We start from the raw sequence: 23,023 nt of genomic DNA on the forward strand, positions 1-23,023 counted from the left end.
TGAGAGGAGGCATCTGACCCCGCTTCTGGCGTGGGATGGTTCCCTCAGAGCGCTGCTGAGGACACACACAGCTCATGGCATGTCACGGATCCCTCAGAGCGCTGCTGAGGACACACACAGCTCATGGCGTGTCACGGATCCCTCAGAGCGCTGCTGAGGACACACACAGCTCATGGCATGTCACGGATCCCTCAGAGCGCTGCTGAGGACACACACAGCTCATGGCGTGTCACGGATCCCTCAGAGCGCTGCTGAGGACACACACAGCTCATGGCGTGTCACGGATCCCTCAGAGCGCTGCTGAGGACACACACAGCTCATGGCGTGTCACGGATCCCTCAGAGCACTGCTGAGGGCACACACAGCTCATGGTGTGTGTGTGGTCATGGTCAAACTGGGACCACCAAACCCAAACTGTTCAGGGCTGTATGAGGTGTAGCTGCTGCTGGTAATCCCAGAGTGGAATGGTGGAATGTTGTTCCCGTCTGCTGTTGCCCACCAAGGTTCAGGTGGGTTCTCCTCACTGCAAACCACTGAAGGTCGTCGCTGAGGGACGTAGCTCTTCACTGGGAGCAGCAAGCCATGCTGGAATGGGCTGGGAAATTCCCCCAGCAGCGCTGCCTCCAGCTCCAGTCTTGTGTCCTCTGCACGTTAGTTAGGAGGCTGAGGGGAGACCTCATTGCTCTCTACAACTCCCTGAAAGGAGGTTGTGGAGAGGAGGGAGCTGGGCTCTTCTCCCAAGGGACAGGGGACAGGACAAGAGGGAATGGCCTCAAGCTCCACCAGGGGAGGTTCAGGCTGGACATTAGGAAAAACTTTTTCACAGAAAGGGTCATTGGTCCCTGGCAGAGGCTGCCCAGGGAGGGGGTTGAGTCACCTTCCCTGGAGGGGTTTAAGGGACGGGTGGATGAGGTGCTGAGGGACATGGTTTAGTGATTGATGGGAATGGTTGGACTCGATGATCTGGTGGGTCTCTTCCAACGTGGTTATTCTATGGTTCTATGATTCTAAGGAAACCTGGTTTTGGAGAGAAGATCTTTGGATGTCAGCGTGGGAAGGCTGGAAAGAAGGACTGCACCACGAGGGAAAGAAACAAAGTCCTCCTCTGGTGCGAGAGGGTGACTTTGACCCCTGGAAACAGCCAGCATGGCATTGCATGAGTATAAATCCCAGCAAGATCCAGCCCTTCCTTTCGAGGATCCGCTTGTGCTGGATTTTCCAGGCTGCGTGTGGAGTAGGGTTCTGGGTTGTGTTATTGTTTGATACGTGGAGGTCTCAAGTTTTTCAGTGGAGCTGTTGACCCCTTATAGTGAAGTTACATCTCTTGATGATGAGCTTGGGTTTTCAGTCACCTTTTTCAGCCCCCAGGTGTGAAAGCTACTGCTCGGGAGAGCTGAACCGCTCCTGAGCTGGGGTAGGAATATGCTCATCCCTGGTGGCTTTTTGCATCGTAGCCACATTGTTCAATGGGTTGTGCTCTCTAGGAACCTCGCTCCCCGCTCCTGGGAAAAAAGGGTGAGGAGAGGTTTTGGGAAAGCCTTGAGCATGGGAGGACGACTGAACTTTTGCATCCACAACCTTTGCCCACGGTGGGACAGAAGCAGCATGGACTAAAATAGGGTTTAACCCTGCTGAGGTTGAGTCTGTTGTGCATTTTAGTGTGCACGGGTGCTGTTTGGAGAGGGATTCTTTTTTTATCCATGGCTGGGCAGTGTTTTCAAGCGTGCCAAGAAGATCAAAACATTCCTAGATTGCTGCTTCGAAGTTCCTGTGGTGCAGGCAAGGTCGCAGCGTTCAGCTCAGCGCGTCTGAGTTCGTTTCATTGCTGCTTTCAAGGTATTTTGGAGGCGGGTGGTTGCATCTCTCTTAGTATCCAGGTGCGTGTCTCATCCCAGACGCTCAGCTTGTGCTGGCAGCAATTTCCACGCGGTTTAGTTGCTTCTGCTTAGTGCTAAGTAATTGTGTGTTCTGTTTTATGGCTGTGGTTGCTGTGGTGGAAAACCCACTCTGGATAATTTCTCTAGACAATACACTAAGGCGATTGAAACACTGTATCCTTGTTTTTCCCTCAACAGGTAAAAATAACTCTTCCTTCAGGTGCCTGTTTTGCCGACTGCCCATCTCTCAGCACTCCCAGCAATCACCTGACACCTTGTTCTTCATGAACACAGTATTAATTATGAGCGTGGCCATGCCAATTACTTTATCCCCCAGTATCTTTTTGCCCACAACATCTTCTTTGCTCATACCCGCCTGAATTGCGAGAGCTGTTTGTCAGTGGGATTTGCTGTGTTTGGTTTTCGTGCGATGATCGAGTTGCCTTTATGTCTTTATTTTCTAATTCCTCATTCCTACTGATCAAAGCTCAGCTGGGATGCAGTTGGGTGTCTGCAATCTGCTGAGCAACTGGCTGATGAGAACTTTAAGGCAAAGGTCCTGAAGTTCCTGGTACTTATATTTGCTGGTGGAAATTATCATCTGAAATTAAGTTGTGCCTGCAGGCTCCATCCTTACGGGTGTGCTCACTGAAACTGGCACCTGCGGCTTCTTTCTGCGGACGCAGAGGAGAGCTTGGACACTTTGCCCAAAGCCTGTTTATTTCTTAGGACACACATTGTGTCGTGGCTTAATCTCATGGTTCACAGAACCAGTACTTTTCAAGCAAAACGTGCTGCTCCTGGAATTTGTTACTTCTTTCTGGAACAGGTTTGAGAATTCTTGCAGGTCCTGGTGCTGCGAGGTGCTTTGTGCCCTGGCTGACACAACTGAGGGTTTGTGGAGCCTTGTCCTTCACAGACAGAAATAATGCAATGGCTGAGTACCCGTTAAGGGTTTGTCATGTGTTTTCTTGTCTGTGGGTCCCACAGAAAGGGGTGAAAGTGTGGATTGCTCTAAATAAGGGTGTTAAGTCCCGGTTCTGGCCTCTGCATAGCAACAGATAAGCCCTGGGCTGGCTTATCTTCTTGGGGAGATTTTGCATTTGTTTTTCGTTTCTCCTCTCTGTCTTGTTTCAGCCTCAGCCTTTTTCTTCCCCTAAGTCATGTTCCTGTCCCTGAAACTGCCCTTCTTGCTTGCATTACTCACTTGGCTTCCTCTCCACTTTCCGCTCCTCCTTGGTGGGCACCTCCTTCGTGTCAGGAGCTGACGCTCAAATAATTATCTGGGTTTGGATGAGCAGAGCCGGCTTGGGCTCCGAGCAGACACCATTGCACGGCTCCTAGGGCGATCCAGAAGCTGCCTTGCTGCTTTTCTGCTTGCGCCCTGTTGAACTTCCATGCAGAACCGGCTCAGGTACCTGAACACGGATTGTGGCTCCAGAGGGGCTAATGCTGAGCCAGAGCTAGTAAGTCCATCTGGATTTGTGCTGCTTATTCCCATCACTGTTCCCCTTTGCTTCCTTATGGATCCCACCAAGAAGCAGAAGGGATGCAACCTGCTACATTGCTCAGTTGATCCTCTGGTTCTCTGTGGGCTTTTGTGACCCATTTGGCACATTGGAAAGAGCACAATCCATGTGGTGCCCGCTGTCTGGAGAGAGGCATCAGGAACAGCTGTGTCTGCGAGAGAAAGGACAGCAAGGCTGGAGGATGATTTCTCATTACAGGACTGTTTGCATCTGCAAAGGAAGCGGTGGTGGTGGCAGCCCTGAGGTGGGAAACTTGAAGAGCTCCCTCCTGGACTGAGGGAGCGCTGCTAGTTTTCCCTTGTGGAGCTCAGTGATAAAAAAAAAGGGGGGAACTGCTTTCATAGGACAGGAACAGTGCTTTCTTTTCCACCTGGAAAACATGCAGCACATTTTGTGTGCTACTGGGGATGTGAATGAAAAGCCACAGGCAAAAGAAGAGAAAAGAATTCCTTGACTTGTATGAACCTAGATTGTGAATGGTGCAAGCAGATGTGATAAGCACTGTTTGGATTTCGGGGCTCTGCATGGTTTGCTGAGCTGAATGCACAGCAGAGTGTGTTGGTGTGATGCTGTAACATTAATTTGAGCTCTTCTCATGGGGTGGGATGGGGTAAAGTGTCTCCTGACATGCACACAGAGAAGGTCAGAGGGTGCTGTGTGTTGCTCTGATACACAATGCAAGAGATGGTTGACAAATCCATCTGCTGCTGGTATCTAAGAAGGTGAAAAGACTCAGCAAGCCTGGAATTGCTGGAGTCTCCAGTAGAAATGTTGCTCTGTTGCAATGATGAACGAGTTTTTGAATCTGTGCCTGTCTCCTGGGCTTACGCTCTCCTCTGTCCTGTTCTCTTACAGTGTCTCTGGACCGCAGCGATGAGGAAGCCTCGGAGGAGGTCCCGGCAGAGCTTGGAGGGGAGGCGGTCTCCCTCACCTTACAGCCTCAAGTGCTCGCCGACGCGGGAGACGCTGACTTATGCTCAGGCCCAGCGGATCGTGGAGGTGGACATCGATGGGCGGCTTCATCGCATCAGCATCTATGATCCCTTAAAAATCATCACAGAGGATGAGCTGACAGCCCAGGACATCACAGAGTGCAACAGCAACAAGGAAAACAGCGAGCAGCCCCTTTTCTCTTCCAAATCTAAGAAAACACCTTCCAAAAGCAAGAAAAAGGAGTCCTGCTCCAAACATGCCCCAGGGGTGTCTTTACACTTACCACAGCCCAACTTCCGTGTGGTGGATTCCTTCAGCCAGCCAGAAGCTCCTCCTCTCCCTGCTGCCTACTACCGGTACATCGAAAAGCCTCCTGAAGACCTTGAGGTAGAGGTGGAGTATGACATGGATGAGGAGGATCTAGCATGGCTGGAAATGGTCAATGAGAAGAGAAGGGACGATGGTTATGGGACAGTTTCTGCTGACACTTTTGAGCTGCTGGTGGATCGATTGGAAAAGGAGTCATACCTTGAGAGCCGGAACAATGGGGCTCAGCAGTCCCTCATCGATGAGGATGCCTTCTGCTGCGTCTGCATGGACGATGAGTGTCACAACAGCAATGTCATCCTGTTCTGCGACATCTGCAATCTGGCTGTGCACCAGGAGTGTTATGGCGTGCCCTATATCCCCGAGGGGCAGTGGCTTTGCCGCTGCTGCTTACAGTCCCCTTCCCGCCCCGTGGACTGTGTCCTTTGCCCAAACAAAGGTGGAGCCTTCAAGCAGACCAACGATGGCCGCTGGGCTCACGTGGTTTGTGCCATCTGGATCCCAGAGGTCTGCTTTGCAAACACTGTGTTCCTGGAGCCCATTGAAGGGATAAATAACATCCCCCCGGCTCGGTGGAAGCTCATGTGCTATATCTGCAAGCAGAAGGGCATGGGAGCTGCTATCCAGTGTCACAAGGTGAACTGTTACACTGCCTTCCACGTCACCTGTGCCCAGCGGGCTGGCCTCTTCATGAAGATCGAACCCATGAGGGAGACCAGCATCAATGGCACGACCTTCACTGTGCGCAAGACTGCCTATTGTGGGAGTCATTCCCCTCCAGGGACGATGAAAAAAGGCTCTTCAGCTGCCAGCAGCGAGGGGCAGGAGGACGCTGGGAAGGAGGAAAGAGAGGAGGAGGCCAATTCTGGCTCTCCCAAAGGGTCTCTGAAAAAGAACCAGCTGAAATTGAAGCAGAAGATCAAAAAGGAGCCTGGTGATGTGACCAGTGGGCGTTCGTCTGTGCCCATGGTGACAGTTGCACAGATCCCCTCTTACAGGTGAGTGTAGCAGGTTTAGGGAAGGGGCTGGACAAGGGCTGTGTTGAGGACTCTGTCCTTTTCCTTGTTCACCTTGGAGACCCCAAATCTTCAATCACGACCTAGCAATAACTGTGCTTAAAGAGGCCTCTGCAAAACCATTCCTGACCAGTGTTCTCCCGTGTGAGTGTTGCTGCCACGCTGTGGTTTCCCTGCTCTGCTGAGCAGCCGTCCCAAACTGTTCTGTAGCGCAGAATCCGTGGTGGTCCCTAACAGCAAACACCCATCTGGCATCTGAGTTCACATAAATGGCTATGAGGTTGTTTCTAAAATACTTCAGGCGTTACAGATCAGCAGGCAGATAGGGATCATCCTGCTATTCAATTGATTTTTAATCTCATTTCATAGTTTCCCAATTCCTCCTTCTATTACAGCGCATGTCAAACCTGTTAGAGTTGCAGGCAGCTTTGGATTTGGCTGTGTGGGTTTTTTTCTCCCAGCTCTCTCTCATGCAAAACTGGGCAGCGCTGAATTTCTGCTCAGGGCCTTGGGAAGCGTGGTGGTGTGTTGGTATTTTAACAGATAAGCTTTGGAAAAATGCTGATAGGGCACCACATATAATCTAGCAGATGGTTTGAAAAGGTTAAAATAGAATTGTGGAATCCTTAAGGTTGGAAAAGACTTCTAAGCTCACCCAGTCCAACCACCAGAACAACTCCACCCGTGCCTACTAAACCATGTCCCCAAGTGCCACATGGGTTTTGAACCTCTCTGTGGATGGAGACTCCACCACCACCCTGGGCCGTCTCTGCCAGGGCTTCACTACTCCTTCAGTGAAGAAATTTTTCCTAATATCCAATCTAAACCTCCCCTGGTGCCACTTAAGGCCATTTCCTCTTGTCCTATCACTTATCACTTGGGAGAAGAGCCCAGCACCCGCCTGGCTCCAACCTCCTTTCTGGGAGCTGCAGAGAGTGATGAGGTCTCCCCTCAGCCTACTTTTCTCCAGGATAAACACCCCCAGGTCCCTCAACCGCTCCCAGAATCCCTTTTCTCCAGCCCCTTCCCCAGCTCTGGATAATATTTTTGGGCTCCTGCAAAGCTTTGTTGGGAAGCCACACCAGGATCCCCAGAGTCACAGTCCCTTAGCAGTTGGCTTCCATCACCCTTCTTTGCTTTCTTCAGGCTGAACAAAATCTGCAGCGGCCTCTCCCTCCAGAGGAAGAACCAATTCATGCAAAGGCTCCACAACTACTGGCTGCTGAAGCGGCAGGCGAGGAACGGGGTGCCCCTCATCCGGCGCCTGCACTCACACCTCCAGTCCCAGAGGAATGCGGAGCAGGTACTGGTCCCCAGCTGAACTCGTGTGAGAGGACGGGGAACCTGCATTTGGGGGGAGATGCACTTGATGCATGGGTGAGAAAGGGAGTGAGGGTGAAAGGATCAAAGGGTGACCTGTTTTTTGGTCTCCTCTTGGTATGTTCACACTTGAAGAGCCGTGTTGGCGTATCAGTGGGGTGTCCGTTGTTTATCAGCGGGGTATCCATCATCCAATTAGAACTGGTGTCGATGAGCCAGCAGGTAAGAGTTTTACCCCTGGATCAGGAGGCCTGGGATTGTGCAAGGGTGTGATGGGCCCTTGGTGGACTGACCTCATCAATGAATCATAAAACCTTGTGCCTCGAAAATGATTAAACATCCCCTCCTCAAGAAAATGGGCATTAGCTCCAGCATCCTGGCCAGATTCCAGTCTGGGTCATTCTTCCTGCAGTTTCAGTTTCTCACCCTCCCATGCACATTCATATGGCAGTTTAGACATAATCATCAGCTCTGGACTCCTTTGCTTCCTCCTCTGAGCTGGCGTCCACAATTACTTGATCTCGATGGTGTTAAAAGAGCACGAGAAGTGTTTGCCAAAGCGTGTTTGGCACAAGAAGCAGCTGGTGAAGTAACGAAACATTTGGGCTGTACCCTCTGACACAGCCTGTCGGTAGGAGTTGTGCACATGTATTTTTACTGTAGCTGAAGGAATTTATAGCCTTTGGGTTTGCACAGAGGCTGCTCTGGGTAATTAGTAAAATATTTCCAAATCATTGAATCCTAAAATGGTTTGGGCTGGGAGGGACCTCAAAGCCCATCCAGTTCCACCCCTGCCATGGGCAGGGACACCTCCCACTGGATCAGGGGCTCCAAGCCCCATCCAAGCTGGCCTTGAACACCTCCAGGGATGGGGCATCCATGCTCTGGGCAACCTGGGCCAGGGCCTCATCAGTCTGGAGCCTGGGGAAGTGCAGGATTCCCTTTGGTGTAGTAAGTTCGCAATTTACCATAAGTGGGTTCTTAAAATCCAGCGTCCTATAAACCATCAAGATCTTCAGAAGCCATTCCTCTCTTGGCAGTTGTGCAAAAGTTTCTGCACTTCAGCTGTATCCTCAAAAGGATCTAGAAAGCTGCAGATTTAGGAGAGGAAGGATGACTGTGTTGTGAAGCCAGTGAACCGTGTCTTGGAAGGTGTGAGCTCATCTCGCAGCGTTGGTTGATCCTTTGTGTTTCAACAAATCTCTTTCCTTGCTTCTATTTCTTATTGTTTAAAAGAGAGTAATGACAGCTCTTTTCTTCCATGCTTCTGCTTGCCTCACCTTTTACTGTAAACACTTCGGGCTGCCTCTCTGATGCCAACAAAAAAATTCCCAGCCTCTCTAATGAACTTGGATATAAAAGCAGGGTGGGTGTAAATGAGCATGCATCGAGGCGTGTTCCCAGGACATGGCTACAGAGTGATATGGGCTTAGCTTCACAGACAATGTGAAATCTAGAAAGGCTGATGCTGTCTTTGTTAGCTAAATGCTGTAGGAAGGAAGGGATGGGGTCTGAACGAGAGGTAAGTAGAGAGGAGGAACGCTATGGGAGCGATTCACCTAGCATGCCTAGGAAAAGGAGGAAATAAAGGAAGCCAGTCATGTATTTCATCTCACCTCACTGCTATGCCTTACAGAAGGAGCAGGATGAGAAGACCAGTGCGGTGAAGGAAGAGCTAAAGTACTGGCAAAAACTGCGGCATGACTTGGAGCGGGCACGGCTGCTCATCGAGCTGATCCGTAAGAGGGAAAAACTCAAACGGGAGCAGGTAGGTAGTGTTGGCTCTCAAACGCTGCACTTCACTTTGGCCCCATGCAAGCTCTGTGTGCTGCACAAGGCAGAGGAGGGACACAACAGTTTTTCTTGAACCTTTTCCTCTTTACCTGGAGTCTGTTGGATGGGCAGAGCAGCCGTCTGTCCCTGTGCCAGGCACAGGCTCGCACTGCTCAGCCCCTGCCCCCAGAACCAGGGCTGGGCGGCAGAGCACTGGGAAACTGTAGAATCATAGAATCATGGAACAATTTGGATCGGAAGGGACCTTAAAGCCCATCCAGTTCCACCCCCCTGCCACAGGCACAGACCCCTCCCACTGGATCAGAGGCTCCAAGCCCCATCCAGCCTGGCCTTGAACACCTCCAGGGATGGGGCAGCCACCACTGCTCTGGGCAACCTGGACCAGGGCCTCCCCACCCTCACAGCAAAACATTTCTTCCTAAGATCTCATCTCAATCTCCCCTCTTTCAGCTTCGAACCATTCCCCCTTATCCTGTCCCTGCCCTCCCTGATCCAGAGCCCCTTCCCAGCTTTCCTGGAGCCCCTTTCAGTACTGGAAGCTGCTCTAAGGTCTCCCCAGAGCAGAAGCTCTTCTTGTCCTTCTATGTAGTTGATAATCATAGAATCACAAGTTTGGAAAAGACCCATCGGATCATCGAGTCCAACCATTCCTATCAAATACTAAGCCATGCCCCTAACTAACAGTAGATTTGGTTCCTGACCTACAGCAGCCTTTCTGTTTCTGGGCATGGACCGGGTGTTTTGCAGAGGCAGAATTTAGATCTCCTTTACTGATTATTTCAGGAGTTTGGTAACACCTACTCTGGAGAGTAATCTAAGTCACCACTCTGCTCTTCATTTCTAAAGCTGAAATTCCTATGTTTTGTCCTTTAAATACATTTTTCAGAATAAATAGTTTTAAGATGGAGACTGTTCACTACATTTTCCAGTTTCCTCTTTGATCGATGTGCAGTTCTCCAAAGCTGCACCTGTGAAGGTTGCTTCTCACACTTGCCAGCTTTGCCCGGCGAGGGTCTTTGCTTGCTGTACCTGGTTGGCCGCTGCAGCCACAGCTGAGCGTTCTGGCACAAGTATCTTCAAGGACAGCTTCATGAAGGACTCGCCCTGCACCCAGTGAGCCTGTACACGTGGCCTCAGGCACTGCCTGGGTGCTCTCACGCTGTCTGCAGGGAGCCAGGCAGAGGGAAAGCTGCATCCTCTGTGGTCGCAGCTCCTCATTGAGCTGTTTTTGATGGCTAGAAACTGCTGACAGCTTTCCTGGAGTCCTTTTGGTTCTGGCGTTGGTTTGTTTGCTGTATTGGTCTTGATTTACAGCAGTGGCTCAGTCCTTGCTGTGTGGACATCTCTGAGGTAGGAGGATCACAAAAAAAAATCGCTCTCGGGCTTTGTTTGCTTTTGATATCTTGACATATCCCTATCACTGCTGGCTAAATCCATAAGAGCTTGTCGAAACTATGGTGTGCTTTATAAAAAGATAAGATATCACAGAAAAATATATCTTGTTGGAGCTCTGTCCCAGCCCAGTGAAGAAGGATGCTCCTGAGCCCGTGTTCAGCTTCTTTCCTGTTTTAGGGGAAGAGCGTGATCCTTATCTCTGTCTTCATTCATTCCCTTATTGATGCTGTCTTGTTGCTGAGCACATCAAATACCATTCGCTGTGTGTACACAGGCTTGCTTTCTTTCACTACTGAAGTGGTTGATTTAATGATATAATGAGGGATTGTAAGATCAAAGAAATTAAAATGTTAAAGGAGAAAGAAACACTTCTATCCTGTTCCAGTCTCCTTTGAATAGAGTTTCAGTGTAAAGGATCGGGGATCTGCAAGCATCAGGGATCTGCAAGCATCCAACCGCTGTTGTTATTTGGCTTCTGCCTTGAAATGTGAGAGCTCATATCTTAAACTTTGTTTATGCTCTCTGGTTGAATTCTGGATGCTGTTGTTCATGCAGATGCCTACATGCTTTTAACTTTTGTATAATGTTGCTAATTGACATCATAATATCTCTAGGCAGGGAGTTCTACAAGGTAATTAACCAGGCATGAAAAGCTTCTTCAGGTTCTCTTTTGAAGTTGTGTCGTCTTGTAATTTTATGGGGTTTTCTCTTGTTTTGGCTCTGTGAAAGTGAATAAACAGGAGTTCCCCATGCAAAAGGATCAGACTGTGCAGTTAGCCTCCACAAAGCGCTTCCTGCTGCACCCTGTGTGTGGAGGGGACAAGGTGTTTGTGAGAAATTATTTCATGATGAATCTGCCAAACTGGTGGTGACCTGAGGTTTCCACTGCTGAGTAGAGCTGGGGTGATGAGCTGGGAGAAACCGGAGGGTGACACTGGTCACTTCTCCTGTCCTCCATAAACACTCGTCACCATTTTCCTGTCCCCAGGTCAAGGTTCAGCAGGCTGCTATGGAGCTACAGCTGACCCCTTTCAACGTCCTCCTGCGCACAACACTGGACCTGCTGCAGGAGAAGGATGCTGCCCAGATCTTCACAGAGCCGGTTAACCTGAACGAGGCAAGTCTCTTTCCTAGAGGTGTCTGATGGGTTGTAGATGAGGTATTGCTGGGCAGAAGCTCATGTGCTATCGTAACCCTGGAAGCACAAACCACTTTGTCCCAAGCTGCTGGTGGACTAGAGAATATCTCAAAGAGGACTCACAATGTGAGCATCCTTCCAGGCCAAAAAAGGGGATTGTTTTCTGGAAGCTTCAACACGTCTCAGACAAGTAATGTTTTGCAGAGCCGGGATGTGTCTGCCCTGACTGGGTGACACAGAAATGAACCGCTGGCGCTGCCTCTTGCCACTGGAAAGGGCGTTCAGAGTGCTTGTGATGGATGCGCTCTAGTTGGCTAGTAAATGGTTTTTGTAATTGTACAGGTTTTATATGTTTAGGTTCCAGATTACCTGGAATTCATTTCCAACCCAATGGATTTTTCCACCATGAGGCGGAAGCTGGAGTCCCACCTGTACCGAACATTGGATGAGTTTGAGGAAGACTTTAACCTTATAGTTACCAACTGCATGAGGTATAATGCTAAAGACACGATTTTCCACCGAGCAGCTGTCCGGCTCAGAGACCTCGGAGGAGCGATATTGCGTCATGCACGGCGGCAGGCTGAAAACATCGGCTTTGACACTGATATGGGGATTCACCTGCCCGAGTCACCTAAAACTGAAGACTTTTACCGCTTTTCTTGGGAGGACGGTGAGTGTTTATTAACCTTTTTTTTTTCAGGTAGATCGTAACTCTGTTCTTTGTTCCGAGAATGTCACTCAGCTTGCGTGACAATCATAGCCATCATTCAGCAAACAAGAATTTTCCTGTTTATGTACCTAGGCATATATCCAAATCCTTTAGAGCCTCAAAGAGCAAGGTTTCAGGTGAGCCAAGCACTTGGAGCTTGGTGCAGCTTAGCTCTGGCTCTCCTAGTGCACATCTGCCTCAGGAGAGCCTCATGACTGCCTAGGCTCTTTGATTTATGCTGTGGCTCTAGGATGAATTAGCTATTTTAAGGAACAATACAAAGGTGGATTGGGGGATTTTCTGCTCCAGGGAAACCTCATATATGTATTAGTTGTACCAAAGTAGGTGCTGGTCTCTTCTCCCAAGCAACAAGTGACAGGATGAGAAGAAATGGCCTCAAGTTGCATCAGAATAGGTTTAGATCAGATATTAGGAAAAATTTCTTTACCGAAAGAGTGCTGAAGCCCTGGCAGAGGCGGCCCAGGGCAGTGGGGGAGCCTCCATGCCTGGAGGGGCTCATAAAGCATGTGGCCGTGGCACTGGGGGACATGGTTTATTGATCACAGTGGTGTTGGGCCGAACAGTTAGACTGGATGAGCTTAGAGGGCTTTTCTAACCTTAATGCTTCTATGATTTAATTGTAAATTGGCAAGGAGGGCTGGGAGGGAATGGTGTGGAGTGAAGTTGCTGGAATCCAGTGAGGACAGGCAGAGAGAGTTGGGCTCCGGGGGGACCTTAGAGCAGCTTCCAGTGCTGAAAAGGGGCTCCTGGAAAGCTGGGGAGGGGATCTTGATCAGGGAGGGCAGGGATAGGTTGAGGGGGAACAGTTTGAATCTGAAAGAGGGGTGATGATTGAGATGAGATTTTAGGAAGAAATGTTTTGCCATGAGGGTGGCGAGGCAGTGGCTGAGGTTGCCCAGAGAAAGCATGGTTACCCCATCGCTGGAGGGGTTCAAGGCCAGGTTGGATGGGGTTTGGAGCCCCTGATCCAGTGGGAGGTGTCCCTGCCCATGGCAGGGGTGGAACTGGATGGGCTTTAAGGTCCTTCCATTCCATACCATGGTATGAGTAGCAACAGTGGGAATGGGACAGAACAGTGGTCCCAAATCCAAGAGTGGACTTTAGTTCTTCAAGAAGCCGTGCTCCTTCCCTTCACTGATATGCTTTCTTTTGATGCAGTGGATAACATCCTTCTCCCAGAGAACCGGGCTCACCTCTCCTTGGAGGCCCAGCTGAAGGAGCTGCTGGAGAAGCTAGACATGGTGAGCACAATGCGGTCCAGCGGTGCCCGGACACGGCGCATCCGGCTCCTGAGACGGGAGATCAACTCCATCCGGCAGAAACTGGCCCAGCAGCAGAATAAGACCATGAGCAACGGGGAGTCTGAGCCACGGGAAGAGGGGCTGGATAGAACATCATGGGACGGGGACGAGAGAGAGGAGAAAGGTGAGAGTTTGCAGCAGGTTTTTAGCTCCAGTGCTCCTCGTGTCTGTCAAGACCTGCTGTTTCTCCTGCCTGTAGCCAACAGAGAATGGCTGTTGGTAGTTTAGGCAATAACTCTTTCTAAAATGTTCAAGCAGGTTCTTTATTCCTTTAGCAGATGATGTCAAGGCCCCACACCCTCCCACCCTGGAGCCCACAGGACCCGCACCCTCCCTCTCAGAGCGGGACTCTCTGCAGGACCCTCCAACTCTCAAACCCATCGATGACTGCAAGTCCTTGAACCAGCTGCAGAAGAAGGTGATGTCAGACAGGGAACTCTTCGATAAGAAGGCACTGCAGCGGGAGAGCCAAGCCTTCCAGCGCCTGCTCAGCGACAACGGCTTGAACGGACTGGCCTTGCCGCCTGCAGACACCCCTGCCAGCCCCCCTTTCAGCGGCGTGGGCCGACGGACATCAGTCCTTTTTAAAAAAGCTAAGAATGGGGTGAAGCTGCAGAGAGGCCTGGACTGCTCCCTGGAGAACGGGGAGGACTGTGGGCAGAGCAGGCAGCTTTCACCCTCCCGTCCTGACGGGGGGCGACAAGCTCGGAAGCGGCCGCAGAGCAGGACCTGCAGCGAGAGCGATGGAGAGAAGTCACCGAGGCAGGCAGGACAGAGAGGTAATTGCTTGGGATTTCTTTTCATTCTGTACCCTTGGAAACTGGGACTGGGAATCCTGGGGCTGAGTAAAGATATCTGTATCCACACTACTCACCTGAAACTCACTTTTTGTTTGAGGGGAACACAGTCCCCATAACCAGACGTGCCTGATGAAAGGTCCGTTGCTTCCACATCTTTCTAAAATAAGGCAGACATACCTGTAATTACTTGCACCTCTCTTCTCTGCTGACTGTACGTGAAGCTTCTGGTAGCTTAGTTCAGCCCTAACCACCTCCATTTCAGATGTTTAAAGGTGCCAAGACTTTGCCCAGAGAGGTCAAATGTAATTCTTCCCTTTACCAGTCAGCAGGGCTGCTGTAAGAGCATGTTTGACATCTTTTATAGGGCAAGCCAACGTGCCCAGCTGCTTGCAGAGCTGTGGAATGGCCTGGCTGGAGACTCCAGGCTCTCCAGTCACAGTGGAACCTCATGGAATGGTTTGCATTGGCTTGGCCACTCTTAGAAGTGAAAGTTCCGTGGTGCAGAAATGGTGCATGTGGTTGGAAGCATGCAGTGGGCCAGTAACACAAGCACCTGCCTAAGAGGAGATGCTAAACATTACTTTTAAATCAGCTGTACCACCAGTTCTGGAGTTTAAATGAAATTAGTGGGAATACCAAGGAGGTTCCTTGTCAAATTAGATCTGCAAATGAGAATAAGCAGCTGAGGTGAAATTTGGAAAGACGCAAAGTGAAAAGGAACATCTGAGTGACAACAGTGCAACTTCTTTTTAATTCTGGGATAACAGCCATCGTGGGACCATTTCCCACCTCTGAGGTTTGACTTGGCTCATGCCTGGGATGTTATCTTCAAGTTGTTTGGCTGTCAGAAGGTTGCTTAGCAAGTCAGGAGTGCGAGGAGAGACTTACCAGGACAGGCTAAAGGACACACAAAGGGCTTCTCCAAAGGAGGGCAGCCAGTTGAGGGACTCACCATCATAATCTGCCAGAAATTAAAGTGGAGAAGAGTTGCCCACGATGGATATAGGTCAAAATGTGATGTTGAAATTAAAAAAGGGAAAATACAGGCAGGGTGCTGGAAAATCACTGAGGCTCAGGCAGTAACGTGGAGGTGTTCAAGGCCAGGTTGGATGAGGCTTTGAGCACCCTGATCCAGTGGGAGGTGTCCCTGCCCATGGCAGGGGGGGTTGGAACTGGGTGCGATTTAAGGTCCCTTCCAACCCAAACCATTCTATGATTCTATAACTTTTCCTCTTGCTGAAGCCACACTGGTGGTTTTCCCTTTGTGTTGCAGCACTGCTGTGATTCAGCTCCTTCCAGTGTTTCAAACACAATTGCTTTCTCCTAACTGGAGGGAGTGTCTGGTGCACCCAATATGTGTTACCGCAGGAGCAGATCATTGTCATCGGGGTTGTCAGAGCAAGGTGTTTCCCAGAAACGTGCTCATTGTGGCCATTCGGTTTTTACAGCTGGAAAAATAACAGTGGCCTTGGCATGAATTTGCCCTCTGGATGGCAGATGGATTTTGATGAGCCCACAGGGAACCTGGGGGTTATGGGACCCTGGATACGGGAAGGCTGGGGTCACTTGGCTTCCTCAGCCTGCTCTGGGCTTGGGGATGTTCTCAGGGGTCATTCCCAGGCCACCCCTGCCTGTCCTGGTGGTGGATCTTGTCTAGGCTCAGAGGTGGTCCCAGCTCTCCGTGTAGGCATCGCTCTGGTGCACAGAGCAGTAAACCTGGCAGCGAAGGGAAGATTTCCAGCACCATCAGCACCTGGAGCACAGGAGTGAAGTTTTCCACTTGGAGCTGCAGTGACGTTTGTACCAGCCAGGAGGAGGGTGGTGAGGAGCCACCCTCTGCCCAGAGGGACTTTGGCTTCCTCAGTGTCTTCTCTGCGCACTGCGAAATCTCATTTTGAGAAATTGAAGCAACACATTTTTCCTAAAGCATTTTTTTTTCTCAGCAAGGAACCTGTGACCAAAACAGCTATGATTTTACATGCCTCTTCACGTGGGCAGGGACCAGCCTGGCAACCTAGCCCAGAGGGAGACATGGAGAAGTCCCTGGCAGTCAGTGTAAAGCCTCCAGGTCTTTTCCAAGTACGCTTGAAGCCAGATGAGCAAGTGGTTCCCTTCCTGGCCTCTGGACTTCCCTGGCAAGCTCTCCTATACCATCCCTGGACACTTCTCCAGCACTTGCTTCTTCAGAGACAGCCTAATTTCTTGTTGTGAGGGTAGAAATACCTTTTATTATTCACTTTCTTATTGCGGTGGAGACTGGGGAACTCCGTGGAGGATTTTCCTCTCTGGTTGAGGTACTCAGCATCTTTTTAGCTGTAAGTCAGGGGACAGTGACCCTCCCTGAGCCTTGGTGTTGCTCTCTGTGTGTTGCTGCTATTGTGGGCTGATTCCTATTTGTCTCCTCGGCAGGAGTGACTAACGGCTTTGCCAAGCATGTGGAAAGCAGCTCAGACTCTGAGTGCAACGCTGGTGGACTGGTGTTTGAAACCCCAAGGTAAGTGCCCTGTGCGAAACGGCTTCCCACATGGGAGAGAGAGCTGCGGTTGTTCAGCCTGGAGAAGAGAAGGCTGCGAGGAGACCTTAGAGCAGCTTCCAATGTTGAACGAGGCTCCAGGAAAGCTGGAGAGGGGCTCTTGATCTGGGAGGGCAGGGGCAGGACGATGGGAATGGTTTTCATCTGAGACTGAGATGAGATCTTTGTAAGAAATGTTCTCCTGTGAGGGTGGGGAGGCCCTGGCCCAGGTTGCCCAGAGCAGTGGTGGCTGCCCCATCCCTGGAGGTGTTCAAGGCCAGGTTGGATGGGGCTTGGAGCCCCTGATCCAGTGGGAGGTGTCCCTGCCTATGGCAGGGGGTGGAACTGGGTGGGCTTTAAGGTCCTTCCTAACCTAAATCATTCCATGATTCTATGGAATTCTCTTTCAAACCATGACCTCACTATATTTTCCTCCCTTTCCCTATCTATAAGGGAGGGAGACAGATCTGAATTCACCGGGGAGCGTGGGGACTTGTTAGTTGATGTTTGTGTGGCACTTTGAAGATGAAAAGTGCAATGTAAGTGCTTATTACAATAATTGCAAGCAATTCACATAGCAAAAATTACATTAGAGCTATGTGACACCCACAAAACAAGGAATTAGAAACAAGCTGATATCTCGTGGGTAACTGGTACAGTTACGCTGTTTAGGAACAGCTCTGTTTACTGCTTTTTGTCCTCCAGCTTCACTCAGAATGGATTGATTATTAGAAAACAGCAAAAGAAAAAAAACATGATTATAATAAGTGAAAAAAATATGATTACTTGAGGTAGAGCTGGTCTGTTTTCCAAAATGTTTGCATCTATGAGGTGAAAGGATGTTCAGGACACAGGCTGAGAGAGTCCAATTGCATTTATATTGGAGGGCTGCTCTGTCTTCTCTGCCATCTATGCACAACTGAGTGAACTCGTGTGAGCTCCAAGCATCGCTGCGTCAGCTCTCCAATGGGAAGTCTTGTGGGCTTTCTACCTCTTGTTTGTAGCTTGGTTTCTATGAGGCCTTTCTCATTGCTTGTGGCACAGCTGGGATGATGCCCAGTGTGCTTGCACCGAAGGAAATGTATTGATGGCATTTTGCTCAAGTATTTGGTGTTCTTTTCATGTCAGTGACACACCAGTACAGTGATTTTCCGGTATTTTAAACAGAGCTGGGAAATCCATTGACTTGGCTTTGTTTTCCAAGCTAATCCGTTTTCTCCTAATTCCCTACTTTTCCGTATCTTCCTAACAGTGGTTTGGTGCCTCCCAAGCGAAGCCGAGGGAAGCCGGCTCTTTCTCGGGTGCCCTTCTTGGAAGGCGTAAACGGAGACTCTGATTACAGCAGCTCAGGTGAGAACGGCTGGAGGACACCACGCTTTGGGGAACTCACTGCTCCGGTCCCTCCACGCTGTCAAGCTGCCACCCATCTGAACCAGGGAGAGCAAGTCTGAGCTTGGAGAACTTTTCCAACGTTAATGATTCTGCAATTCCGTATGAGCTGATCACGATTAAATGCGTGACAAATAGCTGGACAGTAGATTTGTTCTGAAAAGATGGAATTCCAGCTTTCTGCTTATTAAAAGCAGAAATTAAAGCAGGAATGTTTTAGCTGATTGCTGCTGGGATAATGCAGTTAGATAACACTGTGGTTTCTCCTCTTATTGTTACCCCCTTGCTAGTAATCGCCCTCCCAAGCTGTGTCTCCTTTTGTCCCTCAGGCAGGACTCTCCTGATGGCCTTTGAGAACCAGGCTGAGCTGGAGCCCTTGGAGCTTGTATGGGCCAAGTGCCGTGGCTACCCCTCCTACCCTGCCCTGGTGAGTGTCCCTTGCCCCCTCGCAGCCTGCACCCACGAGGCAGGTAGCCCGGAGGAGGGCACAACTATGGCTCTGCGAGCCTCGTGGGCAGCCAAAGCATTTCTAGGTCCTCATGTGGCTACGGCCAAAGTTCAGTTGTGCTTCAGCATGGCTGAGGGTGTCCCTAAAAAAGGTGCTTTTTTATAGCAGTCTATTCTCTTGGAAAGCGTTTTAATAAATCCCTTCAGCTGCCCAGTGTCAAAGCCAAACTGCTGTTTCAAGCCCTTAGGAGCCAGGATCAGGCAGAGAAAACCAGACTGAGTAATACATCCACCCTCGCTGTTTGGTTCTCATGCGGTTAAGTAGCACAAACGTTGGACACTGACATTTCTGCTTCACGTGGGGAGAACCGATGCATCTACAACTTCTCTCCAGAATGATTTGTCTTTGTTTCCCTGGCCTGATAAAGCTGCCACTGCCTGTCGACTCAAAATATCGGGCCTGATTCTGCTCTAATAACAGTACAAACCTCGTCACAGCAATAAGGAGCTTGTACTAAAATACCAATTAGCTCAAATGCATCAACATCCATACAGATCCACATATTCGCCTCCTTTCCTTTTTTTAAGATTGGGTGCTTGGCTTCCTTTCTGCAGGGTAAGCCTCAAGGACAGGAACATTCTTTAAAAAATCGCTGCTGAGACAGAGCAAACAAGTTTTCTTGCCCATCCTAAATGGATTTTAATTGTCTAGCTTGGATAGACTGAAAGGACTGGGGAAAAATGCACTCTCTGCCATACTTGAAGGGGTTTCTGCTTAACTATCCTTTCCCCGTGTCACTAGATAATCGATCCCAAGATGCCGCGAGAGGGTTTGCTCCACAATGGAGTCCCCATCCCAGTCCCACCCATTGATGTGTTGAAGCTGGGGGAGCAGAGGCAGACGGAGGCAGGAGAAAAGCTCTTCCTTGTCCTTTTCTTCGACAACAAGCGAACCTGGTGAGTGTGTGCAGAGAGGCTGGGGCCTGGTGAGTGGCGGGGAGGAGAGATTTAACATCCTCTTTAGTGTATGGAAATGATCAGGGGTGATGATGATGATGATATGTGAAAAATTGAATAACTCTACCAGGCAGCAGTCGAGAAGTGACTAAAGCCAGCCTGCTTTTCCTGCCCCAAGAGCACATCTGACTGCTTCACTGCCACAGCAAAGAGCCCAGCATCCTTCACCCACTGGTCACATCACCACAAAGCTACTGATGTGTGTAAAGGGCCAATTCCATAGTCAAAATCCACAGCAAATTAGCGAGAGCATTTGACTTTAAAAACACCAGCAGAGTAAGGACCCAGTTCCACTGCTGCACAAATGATTTGCTAAAAATCTCCAGGGTAACATTTTCCAAATGCTGGGTTTATTCCATATTTAGATTTGCCTGATTTTTCAGAGGTGCAGTACCTGCAGTTTTCACATAGAGAGATTTGTTTAAGATGGAAAATGTAGGTGTAGGCACCTGATTCAGGGCAAGTGAAAAACCTCAAGGCCTTTGACTGTTCTGTCTCAGAGATACTGAATTGAAGCTGCTGATTTTAGGACCATGCTGACACAGTAACAGTAACCCAGCCACAAACCAACGAACTGCCTCAGAAATAAGCAATAAGGCTTTGAAATCTGTACACGGAACAATGAGAAACTTGTAAAATTGGAGCCTTGTGCTGGAAGAGGCAAGTCCCTGCAATGAGGCAGGCAGCCGCACGCTTAACCTGCTGGGTTATTCAACCCCCAAGTGCCATGTGGGAGCATGAACCAAGCAAGTAAATTGTCGCACAGGAGGAAATGCTTGTGTGCAGATGGAATCACAGAGCCAGAGAGTTGATACTGTGGACAGAGCGGATGTCCTGAGTACCTGGAGAGGCCTGAGGCCTTCAGGTGCTTGCTCTTCTTTCCCCATTTCCCTTCTCAACGCCCTCAGTGATGGGGTTTTGTCCTCCCCTTCATTGCAGGCAGTGGCTTCCTCGTGACAAAGTCTATCCCCTCGGCGTGGACGACACGGTGGACAAGTTAAAGATGCTGGAAGGCCGGAAAACCAGCATCCGCAAGTCTGTGCAGGTGGCGTACGACCGAGCCATGATCCACCTGAGCCGCGTGCGGGGCGATCATCCCTTCGTGACGTCCAATTATCTGTAAGGGGCTGGGGTGGCCGATCCTCCTTTTCCTCCAGACCTGGCGCTCGCCGTGGCGGACGCCGTTCCCAGCAGCTGTCAGCCCTCCTCCAAGTACCCTGGAATGTGCCAAAAAGCCTGCCCAGCTTCTTTCTGAATGTGTCTCGCTGAAGAGCTGGCAGGAGATGAAATGTATAGTCTACAGGGCGAGGAGGAAGGTCGTTGGGAAACGCTGCCGGGTGATGAGAGCCGAGGATGCAGCGGGCAGAGCGCAGCGCTTGGATGTTTGGACCTCAGGCCCCTTTCCTCACCCCTGCATCCCCCGTGCGGCTCTTTTGAAGTCGTCAGCCAGCCCCGAGTAATTCCTGGGGACGCGTCACTGCTGTAACCGAGCCGGGATTCTTTATGGAAATCCCAACTGGACTTTCTTGTGCCAAATTTACCCTGACCATCATTGGCCTTTGTGTTTTTTTAAATGATATCGATTGTCCCATCACATTAAAAAAAACCCAATAGTAGCTGGGAGATTGTGTTCCGATTTTCCTGCCTATGTCTGGAGTGTTTTCATGTTGGATTTCTCTCATTGCATTTTGAGAAGCTTGAGATATTTTGGTAACCTTCCCCTCTGCTGCACACACATGCACAGAGCTTTAAATACGAAAAGAAAATTAACTGGTTTTTGCATTTGTGTGTGTGTATATGTCCTAGAAATTCCTTTGGTAGTTTCACATCTCAATTCCGATTTCCTTGACCGTGCTTGTTCCAGGAGCGTTTCATATCATGGTTTGGTGTAGGACTGAAGCTGAGCAACGAAAACTTCCTTTTTTTAAGAAGTAGAGCTAATTTTGGAGGTGTCTAATGAGCCAGAGCAGCTTTGCAGGCACTGAGGTTGATCAGGGTTGCCGGGAGATACATCTTTTGTGTTGGTTTACACACATTTGGTGTAAGGCTCCTTCCTTTCTTCCCTTTTTTCTGTTTCTCCCGTTGTCCTCCAGCTCAGTTGGGGTTGAACCCACGCGCTAGTGAGAGCACACGACCATTTTGCCTTTCACCTTCTCCTGCACACGCGTCTCCTTTCCCCGGTGTGTGGGGCTCCAGCGTTGTCATCCATCAAAACCCAAGGAAACCCAGCTCTGCAGACGATCCCTGGAGTCTGGGGTTTGCTTTGCAAAAACGAGGACAACTGATGTTGGGAAACTTGATGACAAAACCTTTTCTAGCCAAGGACTTTATGATTTCTCGGATCTCTTCTGTTGTGTAGCCCTTTTTGCTTTCCCATTTTAAGAACCAAAGGTGCAGAGCAAGATTGTAGATCGAATATCATCATTTCGCTTTTTAACTCGGTATTTTTTTATTATTTTAACTTTTTCATACTGAAGAGAATGTGGGGGGTCAAAATAATAATTAATAATAATGAATAGCGGGGAGTAATCACTGCCATTTCTACTTGGTCTACTTTTTTAAGATACCACTTCTTATACACTGGGACGTGGAACCACACTTGAAGGAAGATTCCTGTAACATAGAGAGATGGAGCATAGCGTTTTGTAAAAATAATAATAATAATTAATAATAATAATGCCTACGGAGTGTGTCTGAGGCAGGGTGGTGTGTATATAGCTGTAAAATATTATTCTAAATTATTTAGAACTATTGTCACCATTCTTGAAGTCCTCAGTTGTGTTGCTGGGTCTTTTATATGCACACAGTGTAATTTATTTAAAGGAACATACACTTTTCCAGGTGGTAGCTCAGCTGTGGACTCGTGACCTGTGTATATGTTTTAAGATCTTGGGTTTGGGTTTTTTTTTTTTGGTTGGTTTGGTTTTGGATTATTTTTTTTAAATGACATTTTAGAATTTGAATGGGCTGATATCCTGCTGTCGCTACGGGACCTAAACGTTACTGTCAGTCTGCTGTAAAGCACAGATCGCTCTATTTATTGTAGAAAGTGAGTTTATTTGCTTTCTAGAATTGTTTATATCAGATGGTATAAGAGAGGTAATAAGAAAATCTATGCTTGTAAAGAAAAGAAAATGCTAATTTTACCTACTATAACCTGACTGTCTGAGACTATATTTTCTCTCTGAGAAATAAATGTTCTAATGTATAAAAAAAAGAGTTCTTTCTTGTTAGCGTAGTCCTGAGGACATCACTTACCGTGGTGGTTTTGTATTCGTGAAGCTCTTGTGAACGAGGTGGAAAGGAAGGGACGCGTGGAGGGATTTCTTGTGCTCCTGGAACATCTCCTGGTGGTGAGTTTGGTCCCGGTGCGATGGGTGCCAGGGTTGGGTGCTGCAGGATGGGGTTCCTCTTGGTGCTGTGCACCGCAGTCCTCTGGCCAAGAGCCTCAAAGGGATGGGAATTAGGAATTTGGGGCCTGAATCCCATCTAGTGGTG

The 23,023-nt window shown here is 49.3% G+C and overlaps 1 protein-coding gene across 1 annotated transcript; it reads left to right on the forward strand.

Moving 5' to 3' along the window:
• The first annotated feature begins 3,185 nt into the window (after positions 1–3,185).
• On the forward strand, positions 3,186–22,736 carry BRPF3 (bromodomain and PHD finger containing 3). Its single transcript, XM_069875730.1, has 13 exons — positions 3,186–3,343; positions 4,262–5,664; positions 6,829–6,985; positions 8,639–8,770; positions 11,180–11,308; positions 11,687–11,999; positions 13,218–13,484; positions 13,636–14,139; positions 16,570–16,654; positions 17,925–18,022; positions 18,391–18,488; positions 19,311–19,465; positions 20,465–22,736. The coding sequence occupies exons 1-13, from the start codon at positions 3,275–3,277 to the stop codon at positions 20,646–20,648; spliced, it is 3,594 nt and encodes a 1,197-aa protein (XP_069731831.1). The 5' UTR covers positions 3,186–3,274; the 3' UTR covers positions 20,649–22,736.
• The last annotated feature ends 287 nt before the right edge of the window (positions 22,737–23,023 follow it).

This window comes from Phaenicophaeus curvirostris, chromosome 24, assembly GCF_032191515.1.
Source record: "Phaenicophaeus curvirostris isolate KB17595 chromosome 24, BPBGC_Pcur_1.0, whole genome shotgun sequence".
NCBI lineage: Eukaryota > Metazoa > Chordata > Aves > Cuculiformes > Cuculidae > Phaenicophaeus > Phaenicophaeus curvirostris.